This window comes from Neurospora crassa, linkage group I (assembly GCF_000182925.2).
Source record: "Neurospora crassa OR74A linkage group I, whole genome shotgun sequence".
Classification (NCBI taxonomy): Eukaryota; Fungi; Ascomycota; class Sordariomycetes; order Sordariales; family Sordariaceae; genus Neurospora; species Neurospora crassa.
In genome coordinates this window covers 7,331,223-7,347,202 of record NC_026501.1, presented here as the reverse complement: position 1 = coordinate 7,347,202, position 15,980 = coordinate 7,331,223, and the positions used below count along the sequence as shown (strand labels likewise).

At 49.7% G+C, this 15,980-nt stretch overlaps 4 protein-coding genes across 4 annotated transcripts; all 4 read left to right on the top strand.

Annotated features, from left to right (window-relative positions):
• The first annotated feature begins 3,315 nt into the window (after positions 1–3,315).
• NCU00745 (hypothetical protein) lies at positions 3,316–4,505 on the top strand. Its single transcript, XM_959305.2, has 2 exons — positions 3,316–3,445; positions 3,692–4,505. The coding sequence occupies exons 1-2, from the start codon at positions 3,418–3,420 to the stop codon at positions 3,916–3,918; spliced, it is 255 nt and encodes an 84-aa protein (XP_964398.1). The 5' UTR covers positions 3,316–3,417; the 3' UTR covers positions 3,919–4,505.
• Positions 4,506–5,360: 855 nt separating this feature from the next.
• Positions 5,361–6,622, top strand: NCU00746 (hypothetical protein; the record flags this gene model as incomplete). The annotated part of the gene is made up of 3 exons (XM_959306.1): positions 5,361–5,369; positions 5,464–5,827; positions 5,919–6,622. The coding sequence occupies 3 exons, from the start codon at positions 5,361–5,363 to the stop codon at positions 6,620–6,622; spliced, it is 1,077 nt and encodes a 358-aa protein (XP_964399.1).
• Positions 6,623–8,419: 1,797 nt separating this feature from the next.
• On the top strand, positions 8,420–9,280 carry NCU00747 (hypothetical protein). The gene has a single exon (XM_959307.2). It carries the CDS (start codon positions 8,526–8,528, stop codon positions 9,231–9,233), a length of 708 nt encoding a protein of 235 aa, XP_964400.1. The 5' UTR covers positions 8,420–8,525; the 3' UTR covers positions 9,234–9,280.
• Positions 9,281–12,956: 3,676 nt separating this feature from the next.
• Positions 12,957–15,247, top strand: NCU00748 (hypothetical protein). Its single transcript, XM_959308.2, has one exon. The coding sequence runs from the start codon at positions 13,379–13,381 to the stop codon at positions 14,321–14,323; it is 945 nt and encodes a 314-aa protein (XP_964401.1). The 5' UTR covers positions 12,957–13,378; the 3' UTR covers positions 14,324–15,247.
• The last annotated feature ends 733 nt before the right edge of the window (positions 15,248–15,980 follow it).

The window sequence follows — 15,980 nt, the reverse complement described above, 5'->3', positions numbered from 1 at the left end:
TCTGCAGCCAATGTCATCATTCCTCGGGTAATAATCTGGTTCTGATATGAAACTTATGCCGATGCGTACCATTGACTAAACAAAGGAAACCCATCAAGTGGAAAAAGACACGACAATGCGACATTCCAGGGTTCAAACTCAACATTTCTTTCTTCATTTTGTCAAAAGTCTCAGTCAAAGAAAACATAAGAGTTCGACGGGATAACCATGATAACCGGAAGGCTCAGTAGCTGTTATTACCCCCAACCCTCATAGAGCATCAAAGCCAAGAGAGGCATATGGTAGCTGACCACATGGCCGGTTGCCTTATATCGCAAAATTTGGGTTGCCTTGAGCTTGGGATCATCTCCGTGTCACCAGTGGCTTGCTGCTGTGCCATTCTCACGTGGCAAAGCCGTCTCTGAGAGCAAGAACATCGTCCCTTTCCCATCCGATTTTACGCCCGTATGGCATGTTCGAAGCTCCTTCCGCGCTTACATGCTTTGCTGTCCAATATATCCAGGCTGATCCGATGTGTTCTTGGATGTATACTCTCCATTCGGCGGTGAGAAAAGGGCAGCCCTGCACGCATGGGCGGGCATGGTGCGTTGCAGCCTTCTCTCTTCTAGGTACAGCATGCAAGTGCATGATATGTACATGCGGTTCGGCACATGATACCAAGTGACGGGTAGGGTGACAGGATGAAAAGGACGTAAAGTTCTGAAATTAACGTGACTTGGTACCGGAAACAGCATCCGTGGACGGTCGAACCTTTCCTTCGGGTGTCGGAATTGAGTCCCTCGTGCTTCTCCACGCTGCCGTAGAACCCGCGGATGCCCCCATTCGCTTCCATTCCCCTGGCAGGTATACCTATCTCGTCCTTCGGTCACGCAGTCGGGTATGATCAGCTCATCAACATGACATGGGCGGTCAAGCTCTCCTGCACATCACCTTGTGTTTCTGCTGCTTAAGCTCGTCAACGACTGGCTTTGGACTCTTGGCTCGCTTCCTTGTTCTACACCACACTACGGGCGACACTAGACGCTGTGTGACTGTCCAGACGCAGTTATGGAAAAAGCACCGCGAATCCCCATAGGTGCTATGGTCGTCGAGGCTATTCCAAAGGTATCACCTGACGATAGGACATCAAGCCTCAAATACCTTTAGACGCGAGATTGCCTGTCCATGTAAAGGCACTGACCTTTGCCTGTAGTACCGCCGAAGTGCATCGCTCGTGGGGGCTTTGGCTGCCAATTTCCATCACAGGGACATACTGACGGTCAAAATGCAACCCCCACTCGCCGCAAGACCTCTGCTATGGTCGCAGCTCGAGTACGTGGCTGTCCGCGGAAGATGATCTTTAAAGTGCGGTTGGAAACACGACCTCGGGGCTTCCTATTGGCAACTAAGGCTTCAACGACCATCTGGACTTGAGAAAAGTCGCACGAACTGTTAGAAGTCCGAGGGCAGCAAGATTGGCCGGTATCCGCGGTACAGATCGTTATCCGAGCCAACTCCAAGAAAGCCATCAGCAAGGTGAACATCATGAACTCGCTGATCTTTCCTGCTGCCTGTCGCAGTCCATCTCAATATACACCACACCCCGGTTCCCATACGCCATACCTTTCTCCATGTACCAGCGCAATTGAAGGGCATCCGACTAGTCCCAGTGATGTCGATTTAGGGTTCGTATTCGAACCCTATGACTTACGAGCTTTGCTCGCTGGTACACGAGATGTCTTGTTCCCGCGTGTGAGGGAAGTACTGGGATCTGACCTGGCATCTCGCCATGTATATCTCCTGCGAGCCTTGCTCCGGAGTGACTTCAACCCTGTCGTGAACGGGAGGTTGCATTATGGTACGGCGATGCGGTTGAAGCAACAAGTATGTCACGCCGTCACCTTGAGGAATTTTCACACTTCTGATTCGCATACTAACCAGTTTACGAGAGGCTCAGTTGAAAATGAAAATTTTCTACCCTGCAACCCAAGTCATCCACTAACGATACTAGGAAGTAGCAGGTTGTGCTACGGCCATCGTTAGAACCGTTTTCCCCTTGATATCTTGTACAGTACTTGCGGGCCGTAAGATGACTGGGCTCACCTGCTGTTTATAGGATATGTGAAAACCCATGACAAGCTGCACCTTTCCGCGAGAAAGCACTCATTGATAACGAATTATCAAGCCAGGGCGCTTATGATATGCTTGCTGTCTTGGGCACAAGATCCCCCGTCTTCGGGACTCGGAACCTCCAGGTTGCGGATACGGATTCCGGCTTACACTCACGGACCGGCTGGATAAGGCCCGCTGTGGGAACCCTTGTCGGGACACTATGAATTTCGAGGCAACAACTAAATATCAAGTGCTTCTTCTAGGTGAGACCGGCGCCGACAGGAGGAATATTCACGAAGACGGCAGTCCGTCGTAATGTTCAAATGCTTAAGGTTCATGAACAACACTAAAATGGCAATGCCTCGGAGAAAATGACCAGGAAAGGCATCCATATTACTGAAACATATCGAGCATGACAGCCCCCCCTTCTTCCAGGATGTCTGACAGCTGACAACAATAGAAGACAATTCCCTAGTATGTCACCTAGGGCGGGAAGGGCTCGACGGACGCTTTCAATCCTGCGGCTCAACATTCCTGGTGCCTGCCTTCGGGTAGTACGGGCGGGACACTGCCTATGTAGGCCTTATGTAGCTGTCATCACAGGCTACCATTCGACCGTCCTATCCTCTCAAACGACCTCACGTTTTAACTAGACAATATCCCACTTTGATTGGGATTGCCCAAGCCTTGAAGTGCATACTGCGCCTCTCCCACACCTGGAAATTTTCCAGATTTCTTCGTCATGCGGCCCCCTACTATGTTGCAGGTTGAAATCCGCCAGTGTCAACTAAACAGGCGTGAGAGACTACAACATGTCACCCTACGCACGTAGGTCGATGCTGCTGGCACACACATGCACTCTATCGATAGAGAGCGTGCATGTCATACACCATGCGTGGCTTACATGCTGGCACTATAGTTGGAAGAAGACTGGCCCATGAGCGGGATACTCAGACCGGAAGTCACCCGAGACTGGGATACCTTGACTCCCGTGAACTTCGACGAATGCGTCTCAACTCTCGTCTATACAGACCTGGCGAGTAGGAGATGGGTGATCTACACCGGTCAATCTACGTTGGAACCAACCTATCCAGAATCTCACGCATACACCACTTCGTGGACACCAAGCTTCTATCTACCACCACACTCGGGGGGAAAGTATAAAAAGAAGGCTCGTCCGTAGGTCCATTGCCACTTCAATAGCATCGGCATCAGGCCTCAGCTCTTTATCGTTGTTTGATCATTGTCAACATATCAACTGAACTGAACCGCAGTCCCGTATAAACTGCTTTCACTCATCGGTCAACCAACCGCTTCAAATCCAAAATGTCCGGCCAAGCTTCTTCAAGCAACAGTACGTCTACCTCCAAGCACCACCTTCAGCATAGCCCGACTGCCGCCCCCCTTCCTAAGACTTCTTTCACGCACCATGTCAACCATAGATCTTATCCCTTTTCCTCCTCTCTCTCCCCTTTCCCATCCTCGTTCCCATCCCCTCCTCCCCTTACTCGTTCTCATCTGGCCTCCCTCTCCCCTCACCTCTCTCCAGCCTCCCACTTACATAAACACTTTACTAACTCCCTTCCACCAAACCACTTAGTCAACAACTCAACAAACTCCTACTCCTCCTCCCCTTCCTCCAACAACAGCACCAGCAGCAACTCTATCAACTACTCCGCCTACAAAGACACGTACGGCTCCGCCAACGGAAACACCCCGATGGATCGGTACAAGGAGCAGAGCCGCTATGACGAAGGGTGGAACTCGCACCACGTTACTAGCGGTGGGAGTGGTGGGGGTTATGGAGGTGGGTATGGGAAGAAGTAGGGTACCTAGATACCTGGTAGTAAATCGCAGGATGGATGAAGTGGAGGAATGGAGCACAGGGGGAACTGGAACGGTCGAAGGGGGTAGTGATGTAGGGCTGGTTTTATTCAAATTTGGTCCTGGTCTGGTGGTATGGAAATGGCGGGGGCAAGAGGAGAGTGGGCGGCTTTCGTGGTTGGTGAAGTGGAGGAATGGATGGAGAGAGAGATGATGGGATTGAGGTGGAGGCCGAGGCTGAGGCTGGATCTCGCTTCGCGTAGGTACCTTACCCTTTATGTCCTCTTTGGTTTCGAGTAGGATGAGGTGGGCAGGAGGCTCATCGGCATGATCTGGGGATCATGATCTAGTTTGGTTCGGTAACATGTTCCTTTGTTCGATGGGTTTGGGATGGCTTGGGTTTTGTGGATTTCGGGTGTTGGTGGTGTTTATGCTGTTTGGTCTTGGTTATTCTTTTATCTCTCATGCTTGTCGGACATTTGGTTGCGTTGGTACTGTTTTTGGGCGTTCAATTGGATGAAACGCCGGTTGCTCAACCCTATTTGTTAGGTTCCTCTTGTTCAGTTATAACTATTTCCTCTTTCCACGAGCGGTAAGGTCTGTGCCGCAGGGCAAGTTACCTAGAGGTACCTAGCTTGGAGTTGTAACCCGTGATGAGGAAGAAGGAACACGATTGAGAAAGCAAGCTTGTGAGGCTGTGAACAGGCAAATGAGATTCTTATGAGTAGGTGTATGTCTTGTCGATGGAAACGTGATGGTCGGAGCTAACTCTATCTTCGTGTAGACTACATGACAGGCATGTTGCTTAGGTAGAACACTACCTAAGTATTTCTTGGGGTACTATGAGAAATTAGTACTCGTTCTGAAGTCGTGCTAGCGAATGCCTCTTTCATTATGGTACCTCTACTGTCCAAATCCAGACCTATTCAAGGTCCTTTCGGCTCACCACAAAATCTCGGAACCTCGGAACCTTCCCGGCACAAAGAAAACGCCTACGGGAATCTGGCCATGCGCCGAAAACCTTTGTCCTTCTTCCGCTCTCTTGTCCTCTTTGGGCCTAAGCATAATGTCATTCATGCAAGCCTTATCACTGCTCCTTCATCCCAAATACTCCGAGATTCACATCTCCAAGAAGGACACAGTGGCTGTTCACTGGCAGCCTGAGGGATGAAGTTTGAGTGATTGAAGAGCTGTTCACTGCATTTCTCGGTGCTTTGTCTCAAGAGAACTCGAGCATAGGTAACGGAGGTTCTTTTGGGAGTTAAATATCATACAATGTCCTTGTTTCTTATACTTTTGAACCACCAGTACCACCATCACCAACTACAACTGCTCGAATCTTCTGGCTAATCAGCAATTATAGGAGTTCGTGAGATCTTGAACTTTTGGAAGATTATCTAATCTGGAGGGTAGAACTTTCCCTGAGGCTCCAGTAGAAGTACAAAATGGCAATTGTAAGTACCCCCATGTCCTTCCCCCTTTCTCTTTCTGTCCAGGTATGACCTAGGCACCAAACAAATGGACTCGCTAACTTCATATACATCACAGACCTACATCAGTCCCCGAAAGCTGAAGAAATATTACATAGATCCGTCCTGTGACGCCAAATTTGACCAGCAGTTCGATGGGTTCGTTCAACAGGCCATGGAGTATGCCCGCCGAGCCGTTAACAGGCTCACATCCTCCTCCGACTTAGACTTTGCCCGGGTCTACGAGACTCTCTTCAAAATGCCAAAGTCCGACAAGCAAAGGTTCAACTGGGCAAACGACTTCCGGCTAATGAACCCCCACAGTGCCTCGGTCCGAATGACAGCTTATGAACATGTCATCGGCGTATTGAGAGACTTTGCTACAAACTGGAGAAGGACTCCCAACCACTGGGAAGCAGATGTACGGTTTCACTGCGACGCTCGTAAGTAGCCCCCTTTTTCTTCCATGATCAGTTCCCCTCTCTGTTCAATCTCAAGCCGTCAAGACCTTTGCATGATGCTAATAACCTGCAGAAACCCGCTTCATCCCCATACACCACTCCAGCTCCTCCTCCTCCTCCCCTCGTGCTCTCACCTACCTCGACCCCACAAATTCAGTCTTCAATACCGGCTCCTTCCCCTCCAACCTCACCCGCCAAGCCTTCACTTCCTATGAACTTTCTACCGAGGGCAGCGCAAACGGACAAGTCCATAACCTATTTGGTCTCACCGGCATCCAAGGTCAGTCCAACGTCCAGAACCCAGCCAGGGTTGTGATCGACCTAGGCCAAGCAACGTGGGAGGCCTTCTCGGACAGCACAAGACGGGCAAAGAGGAAAACTTCTACCAGATACCATGACAACGCCAGTGTATCGGACCTCGGCATGTTGCTAAAGTCCAAAGTGGAAAGTAAGGTGGATGATGATGTCTCGCAATGGTCGTCAGTGCCGAAAATCATTTTCCACGAGATGATGCATTGTCGATACTACGGCCTTTGCGATGCAAATGCAAATGCTACAGTGGGCTGGCAATCGTGCATGGATGTCGTCCGCTGGGGATCTGGACCGAGCTGCGTGGTCTTGAATGCGGAGAGCTACGCGATGCTGGGCCTCATGGCTTGGCTGGCTGATATAAGACCTGACGATGAGGAGACGGCGGGTGGGTATACGTTGTCGCGCGAGGATGAGGGGGAGAGGGTCAAGGGAGTGGTGCGCTTTTATGCGGATATTACTGCCTAGGTAAGGTACTAGGTAGAGGTACCTAGGTAGTCTGGAAGAAGTATTTGAGGGCTAGTTGGAAGATACCTCTTCGCTAGGTACCTCTAGGTGGGATATCTCTCTTTTGTTTGTTTAGTTTGCACCAGACGGTATCTCCGACGTGGCCAGTAGTGCTGGACCCGGTCTGGCACTCATTTGGTATCATCTCTATTGAATTCTATCGCTATCTTGTTTCTCCTCATTTTATTTTCATTATCTTTCTCCTTCAGTCTTTTGGCACAATGCCCTCAATTTTCCGTTCCTTAGGGACTCTCTTGACCACAGTTGTTACCTACATATTTCATTCTTTCCTCTACGAATCTAGGTCCCTCGGTACCTACTTCCAGGCTTCACTAACGTCTTCGCCTTCCTGTTAGGACGAATTCGACGACCTCATCCATTCTATTTTCCTAATTTTATTTTATTCAAAACACTAGGAGTCCCAGGTCAAAGGTCTGGATGATGCATGGGATGGAATAAATAACACATGGCAGAACTAAGCTTTCAAGTGAAGACCTAATTACTTAAATCTATTATTGCCACTGTCAGGAGTGCTAGTGACAGCCGACCTAGTACGGCAACCTGTATGTATGTATCGTTCGTCTTTGTTCACATGAAGGTCCAGGTGAAGGCGCCCCAAGTGAAGGAACTACCCAGTGAATAGTGACTCAGTTGATAAGTACTTTCCGTCTGATATGAAGGCGTTCCTCATAAAGACGTGTATTGCTCATATACGGTAGTGAGACTCGACCAGGTATTTCTTAGGTGCTAGGCATTACGTGTAATGCCTCCTAACCCACCCCAGTTTTAATGGAGGACGGACATGCCAATAGACAAGAGAAACCACGTTATTACGTTAACCGTCGGCACCGGGTGAAGACATATCTTTCGGATACAATGGAGATTTCTGCCTGTCGTTCAAATGAACAATTCCGAGATGTGTTCAGTGACACACCCCGCTCGACATGGTCAGTTTCATGTCCATTCCTTGCGATAAGCATCGCAGCTTCATGTCCAGAACGTACAACACATTGTGCACGACGGTTACACCCGTGTTTCCAGTCAAGCTTCACTACCCATCTGGTGCCCGTATCTGCCATACCAGACCGAATGACGGGGCTTATCTCCTGTCGGTGTGACCTCCTTGAACCCCTGAACAAACATGTGTGAGTGTCCGACTACCCGTATGAACGACAATACGTAATGCCAAATATTGGGTTCCACATAAGTGAAGAGCTTCGCCTATATAAAGGTCAGGCAGAGCCCCTACCCTGGGGATCTTCAATACTGTAAGGAAAATGCCTTGCGGTAGCTCTCACAAGCGAATAATATCTGGGGAATTCGTTTGTTGAGATGCCTTAATACCTCTAACGAAGCTACCTACGCAGCCTCGTCCCGCAATCATGATGCACCAGCTCTTGGATCCTTTATCTTCAGCCATTCAAGCCTTCAAGTTTACATGTTCAAGTGCAGGACGGGTCGTGAATGTCATTGGAGTCATCATGTTCAACCATCATGGCAACAACATATGATGAAGAGCGAATATTGCCAGCACCCATGACATGCTCACCTGGGGCAAAGAAAACAAGCCAGAATGTCCATTAAAGGCCGGCCATAATGCATATGATTTTCTCCTGGAGCTCTTACTTTCTTTTCTTCCCCATCCGCACCTGAACTCGAGGGGAACGACGGCAAGCCATCAGTCAACCACACGCTTGGAGTCAAGGCCGAGATCACACAACACTAACTCTAGGTATCAAGAGGTACGTAGTTTGCCTTGAATCTTTCAATACTTGTCAAAGGCAGTATTTGACTGCATCTAGACCTCCCAACAACCAACGCCAATCGCACAGGCAAGCCAAAACCATATACTCGAGCAGTCATCATGCTACCAAACACCCAGAACCCCAGCGTCCAGGAGGTTCGGGAAGTCCACGAGTTCGATGGAAACTCCTCGGCCAAAGGGCCAAGCACACCACGTGCCTTTAACAACTACTCCTCCTCCTGGATTTCCTCTTCCCCAGCCACCGCAACCACGACCATATCCTCTCCTTCTCTTATCCCCTCCCCCTCCTCCTCCGCCGCCGCGGCCACCGCCCAGAAGCAGCAGCTTCAGCCCCTCAACGTAGCCCATCCAGTAATTTCCAACTTCGTCGTTGCCGAAACAGACGCGAGTTTCTTGGGATACACAACCCCCACTGGAGCCACAGAAGGAGTCCTTTCGGTTCGGTCGCCGTCACCACCACCGTCGCCGTCGGTGTCCAAGCCCCAAACTAGGCCTGAACCTGATTTTGAACTCGAAGCGGGGGAGTCGAAATCAGGGGCAATACCAATAGGAAAAACAACGGCGCAGGTAACGGCAGGCCAAGATACGGTCATGGCTATTTTGATCACACCACGGGCGCGTGATGCCGACTTTGCACAACGTGAGAAACAAGAAGAAGAAGAAGAAGAAAAAGAGGCCGAAGAGGCTGCAAAGAAGAACAAAATCAGGAGGCAGACTGCTGCTTCATATTCTGTCTGTGCAAAATGGTTGAGAGAGCAGATGGAAGACTCGGGGCGAGCAGATATAAGAAGGAGGAGGAGAGGATAGGGGGTAAGCGGATACCCTATGGATAATGCCTACCTCTAAGTAAAAGGGAGCGAGAGAGGTTGCAACTGCCCGGTTGGGAACTTGGGTACAGCTATTGATTTGGAGGTAAAAGAAGTTAGTAGGGAAAATAGAAGGTGCCACCTACCAGTAGGATTCAGCATTAGGGAAGTTAAATGACATCATCTCTTCTGCTCAAGATGGAAGGTTCCGATGAGAAGCGAACGGAGGGAATAGTGGGAAATTTGAATGGACAACGTAAGAACAAACAGGGATCCAAGAAGGAAATGGAAATCGATATGCTCAGAGAGCAGCGCATTTCGAAGTAGACAATAGTCCGAAAAGCGGGCAAATAAAAGCAATAACAAACGTTGAATGGCTTTGAATTGTCGAAGAAACGGTCTGGCCAAGTCTTTTCCAGTATGTTCTTATAAAGTCGTGTCCCTGTGGAAGCAAAGCTGATCGTCATACAAAAAGAGACTGGTCTGGTCGGTTCCTAGGCTTAGGAAGAAGCCAGTCGGGTAGCTTCCGTAGAGATAAGGTAGGTATTCTTATAGCAGTGAGGCAAGCTTGTCCATCACTGTGTGATTTGTACAAGTTGTATATGTAGGTATACCTATCTATTAACAATTGGAAGCATGATCAATGACGATGAACTCCAGTCAACATCCCTTTCAGGGGCTTCATGAACCTTCAAGGACAGTAAGGTGACGTACTTTCTTTCCATTTAAGCGTGAAGCCGACGAATGCGAGTGGTGAGTTCGGATCTTGGCACGCCCTGCCCCTTTCTACCTAATCCGGTGCTCTCCGTGGATTATGAAGCTACTAGGTACATACAGACTAAGGTCATTTAATCACTAGGGGCACCGAAAAAAGATGGAAACTCTAAGCCTTGCCATGTGATATTGATACTTCATCTTGCTCATTTTATTATGCCTTTCGGGGTGGCTTGGGTAAGTCAAGGACCAGCCCTTCGGCAATGCAATCCTATCCCCCGGTCTGGATAGGTAGAGGGGATTAAAGTTGGGGGAAAAGCAACGAAAGAAGGAAAGGAGAAACATGAACCGAAAAGAAAAAAAAAACAAAAAAGGGAGAAGAAGAAGAAGCGGAAGAAGCAGAGAGAGAGTGGGCCGGTAGATGCCTTGATACTAAGCAGGATGGTAAACTTGTTAGCAAGGTAGGGAGATAGCCTCGCCTCGCCTCAACTCTTGTACAAACTATGTACGGCTTATATGATTTCGGCTAAGGGGCTTCGCAACTCCAGTGCACTTCTACTAGAGAAGAGGTCGCGAGGAGAATCCATCGTCCAACCCTCTTCTTTTTTCTTCTTTCTTTCTTTTTTTTTTTTCTTTCCCTCTTTTTTCGCCTTGACCAAAGCACAGAACAAGCACAAAGAACAAGTACAAAGAACAAGCAAACAAAAAGCAGACCCAACGGGCCGCTTACGTCTCCTAAAGCTATGGAGTGCCAGAATTTCCAAGCTCTATCATTCGAGGATATATCGAACATGATTTTGGGGATGTTTTAGGCCCTGTTAGGAAGTTGCAATTGAAAGAACCACAACTTTCGAGAAGTCTGCGTCTGTTTAGAGTGTTCACGAATCAACACTGCCAATAGGTATCTATCTCTAGTTAGCTCGTGGATCTCGTCTCCCTCGGCTCCTCGTGGGATAATTAGGTGGGAGAATTAGAAGGCAAAACAGGGTGGACATACATACCAGACAGCCCTCACAAGGACGGAAAGACAAACCGGATACCAAGGCTGACAGGCAACCCGTTTGTATATTCGCGGTCTTTGGCGTCTTTATCAAAGTGGAAGGTAAAGGAAGGGCAAGGACATAGGATGACAGGAAGACGATATAACATGACGTTGGCCGTCAGCCGTGCGTGTTTGACACGGCGTCTACCTATGCAAGGTCCAGTCCCAACGCGGTTCGTCCCTAGGTACATTACGCTACAGAGTTTCTAATATGGACGCATCGTACCGGGCAAGCTTTCCCTTTGATACCTTGTTCCAATGTTATTCCAATGAAGAAGAGAGCACTAGTCGGAGCAGCTAGTGTAAGACTGGCCTAACTTCCCACTGTCTTCCATCTGATCTTCATGGCACGCCGATCAGGCAGCAAGACTGGGGTATAGTTTATCTACTAAGAAGGACCCGCCCCAGAATGGGCAGCCTTCAATGGTTTCTCCAAGAATACCAGAGCTGTCGGTTCCAAAGTAGACCGAAGACTGGTATGAAGACAACCAATAGTAGGAGAATATCATCATCAGCTTATCTCGGGCGAGATTTGACCGCACAAGTGTACGATATGATGACGGCGAGGTGCGCGAAATTGCCTCAGCTTTAGGTAAAGCCAAGTATGTTTCTCCTGATCTCTTAACCTCCGATATGGTTCGGAGAGAGAGTGGTCGGTACGGTAGAAGTAGGGTTTGTCCAAAAAAGGTGCAGCTCCGAGCTTTGATAGGTTCGGTATAAAGCTGCGGGGGCCGACGAAATGAGGCGAAGGCTCACAGCTCATACAGTACCTACACAGCACGAAGGTGAAAGGACCTTGAACCTTCACCGGCATTGGGTAGACAGGACAACCATGAAACCGGTGAGTGTCTCACTTGTTGTTGATACTTCTGTTCCAAGCCAACACAGCTTAAAAAGCAAAAGAAGAAAAGAAAAGAAAAAGGAAAGAGAGGGAGCTTGCTAAGCCTTACCAAAAGGTGTGTAAGGTGCCTGCCGTGTAGGTATGTATGTGTCTGTTGCCTGGCAGTTTGGTTCGGATTTCGCTGAGGGTCTCACCATTTCCACCCCCCGGTTTTCCGGTATTACAATGCCCAAACGTCTGGTTTAGCCCTATATACTATGGTATAAATTCCTTTGCGGGAATCCCCTCATGGAACATAAAGCTAGGTCAGTGTCTCGGTGTGTTTGGTCCGATGGAACACTGGGCACCTAGCAGGAAGGTTTTCGATCAAGAAATGCTGCACTGTTCTTCACATATCGTGGTTACCCAGTGGCTATATGTTGGCCAGTTTTCCCCGTCTTTTGGGCAATGGAAGATGCCGACGATCTCGTTTGGTGTCTTGCAATGCTGAAAATCATATGATGTGTCACCGATGCGGGTAAGGGTGTGGATGATCATGTTTCGTTTTTGCATCCGGAACTCATGGGGGGCTTGAGCTATTGTGTCGCGGGATCTTCCGTCTCGCCTGCGTCCGGTGGTTCAAAGTGTGCCGGGGACGATGGGCACGGTTCCGTGAGTGAGGACTGTCACTTCCCCGGTGAGCTACGACTGGAGCAGTTCCGGGGCTTGCGGTCGTTGACGATGCGCTAGAGAATAGCGTCCAGCTTTATTCCTTGCTGAGTCCTTAGGCGCCCCGCTCACCGAGTTAAGCCCCTGATTGGGCGACATGGAGGAGCTGTGATGATCGGCCTATTCTGGCCTTTTTTGCCTTCTTCTTGCCCGTTCCTGGACATGATGGGCACACCATCAATCAAGGCCAAGGGGAGTGTAGTGAGTGAGTGCTTGGGCCTAAATAGAGTAGTAAAGGGAAATGGTTCGGTACATTATATCCCACCCAGTGGCCACCCGCCACAGTCTCTCACAAGTGTCCCCGTCCGTGATGGTTGGAGAGTGATTGGGCGGCCAGCAATGGAGCATGGAAGCTACCTAATAAAACCGGGTCAGCACATGGAACAAACACAAGAGGGAAACCAGGGCATCAACCTGTACTGTGTCAAGAGGGGATAAGATTGAGCACATATGCATCACTGACCTACTCCCTTTTGGCAATGCCCTGCCAATGCCTTCTTGCTTCGTTGCAACGTGTGCTGGCCTTGGTTGCTTCACCACTGCGTGTAGAGAGCTATATATTAATGTGTTATCCCCCGCGCCCTTTTCGCATCCACGTATTCGGGTATAAATGTATTCGGGCATAAACCCGACGACACACTCAGAATCCCCCTTGCTGTGGCGGAATAGTTCAAGGACGATCGACCACACGGATACCCTTCCTTACGGCCTTTCCTGTCTCGAAAGTCTCGTGAGCGTTCGCTGGCACCAAAGTGAATAGTCATTGAGTGGCGACTGTTTGATCGCAAATAGGACGGGCCTTATCTGCCCGGCTTGCCTGACTTGAGAGAGGGTCTGCATCATGGCTGCCACGCTCCCACGTCCGGCTGCCCTGCCGCATTCCAGCGGGTGGCAGTCGTGTTCAGCTTCAGATCGTTTTTCACTTGAGACTGTCTCCTCTTCGCCAGCACCATCAACCACTAGCGGCAATAACACCACGGCGGAAAGCTTCCCCAGCACTACGCCCACCAATAACCCGAACCCGTCTACACCAAGTGGGACCGAATCACCACCACCACCAAACCAACACCAGCAGCAGCATGTCGGTTCCAACATGTCGCAAAGCGTCGTCTTGGTCCATTCAAGAGGGCTGCAGTATAACCGTCCAGTTCCGACATCGATGCAAGATATTACCTGGTATCCGATGCAAGAGTCACCGCAATCTGAAGACGGTGTGACGAGGTCTTCCCCCGAGATGCTCGTAGCCGTATGGCCGACAACAACAACAACAGCAACAACATCAACAAGGACAACATCAGCAACAGATGGGCGCAGCCGACAACCATCTCAGAATGTCAGCATCAGCGCGTCCGCCGAGACACCCTTCATCCACATCCCGCGATGCAAGCTTTCCATCACTGATTTTGACGACGTTCGCCAACCGTTACCTGCAGCAGGAAGAGGTCCCTATCCGGGACACGGAAGCATCAAGATCGAGCAGGTTGCTCTGCCGCGAGCCGTAGTGCAGCAATTCCTCTCTGGCATCCGCCTGCCCAACGAGCTTGCTGGTGGAGTGGACGTTGACGTCGCCTTTCCCCGCCACTTTGATGACGACGATGAGTGGGTGCAGTCGCGGTGCATCTTGTCAGACTTTTCCGAGCTGGACGAGGAAGAGGCGGCTCGGCTGTCCAGCGAGGGGAGGTTGTGCTGCTGGGGAAGCATCATATTGATGAGGGATGGAGAGCATGGATGGGACCTGGGATTCGTGGTGCACCGAGTGTTGACTTGTGGATGCGGTGGTCGATGACGGGTCATCACCCATTGTCACTTCCGCCGACAGTACACACTTTTCACGGTACACGTAGCATCCCATCATATTGACCGTGTCGATTCCGGGAATTTGGCGGTTTGTTGCTCTTTCCTTCTGGGTCAACAGGACAAGGTGTTGGAGGAGTCCGTGGTCTCTCAAAAAGACGGCGTGAAGGCGAACTTGTATGGGAGGGGCGGGTGCCTAGCGTAACCACGCATCACTGTACACTATTCACATAATGTCTGTAATTGATCCCCATGCCAGGCGCATTAGTCATTTTGAAGGGCTTGAAGCACTGGAGCGTTGGGGGGTCTTGGATCGAGGAGGGGAGTTGTAGTGTACCTTTTTTTAAAAAAAAAAAAATTAAATAAAAAAAATTCTTATAAAAAATAGAAGGAAGGTAGGAAAGAACAGGAAAGAAAAGGTTCAGTACAGGGCTGCGATTGGCTGGTGTTATCCGTGTTAGCTGTGACCAACCAAAGGAGCAGGAACAGATTTCTGCCCCGGTTACAAGGTAAAGCGGTCAACATAGAAGGTAGGTACATAGGTATGCTGTGGTCAGCGTCGTTGTGTTTGTGCCCAACAATTCCTTCCCAGTTGGATCTCGATTCCTTGAAGGCCCAACATCGTGAACGAACGAGCCAATCGGGCATATATTGGACATGCTGCAAGACTGTTCGAGATTGGAACAGAAAAAACCATCATGATGTCTTGGAGGAAGGCCGAATTGCGTGCAGATTGAGGCTAGACCTGACGGAACGCGGTCTTTGTCGTGACCAAGAGAGGGTAAGAATGCAGGGTTCGATAGAGGCACGTTGTTAAGGGTTGTCACAAGCGCAGCATACCGCTGATCGCTCAAATGCTCGCTGAATTTACCTATGTGAACATGATGTTTCCTGCCGTCCTACGCCCGAAGAAAACAGACTGATTGGATGTCTGAAGATAACAAGAAGGAGGAAGTAGGTGGAAGTGACAGAGATTCGACGATCAGCCGCCATCGGAAAAGCTGCCTGACAGTGAGACGGCAGACAGAGCAGTCTAGAAAGTGTCAAGTGTTATTGACAAGTGGATTGGATGGCAATCCCATGGCAGTTGCCAGAAAGGTCGTTGACTGGTCCGGGCCAGTCACCGACGAGGTCTAATTGGTCATGACAACATCGGAGGTGCCTCCTACTATCGTATGATGGCTAGCGAGGGTCTGCACCGGGCCTGCGAGGCACTCACTGTCAGTGACTTTACCCACCCACGCTCGTGACAGAAAAGCTGGTACCTGCCGGGCACCACATGGGTGACCAACCAAAAAGTCGCAAGAGTAGCTGCATAGGTACTTGCTCTTTTCACGCATCTCTAGGTAGGCAGTGCTTGAGTAGAGAAATCTCCAAAAAACTCTGTTCGATATGTTTGCAAATTGTAATAATCACGCACTAAGAAAGGTTTACAAAGGCTTTTCCAGACCGAAGTGAGCCGTGTTGTCGGTTGAGGTGGCATATCCGGTTCCTTTTTTTCTGACCACTTGCATAGAGGAACTGAAGGTGCCAGCTTTTTTGTCATTGGCGTGCCACCATTCAGCACTCAACTTGCGGAAGTGCCATGCCTGGCCCCTGGCTGCCACAGCAAATCAGCGTTCAACAGAGCAAGCGCCAAGGCTGCTGGG

Excerpts from the sequence above, each read along its gene's own strand:
- NCU00745 (XM_959305.2), top strand. The coding sequence starts at position 3,418 with ATGTCCGGCCAAGCTTCTTCAAGCAACA. Across the intron at positions 3,446-3,691 it reads CCAAGCTTCTTCAAGCAACA|TCAACAACTCAACAAACTCC; the intron begins GTACGTCTACCT and ends CAAACCACTTAG.
- NCU00747 (XM_959307.2), top strand. The coding sequence starts at position 8,526 with ATGCTACCAAACACCCAGAACCCCAGCGTCCAGGAGGTTCGGGAAGTC.
- NCU00748 (XM_959308.2), top strand. The coding sequence starts at position 13,379 with ATGGCTGCCACGCTCCCACGTCCGGCTGCCCTGCCGCATTCCAGCGGG.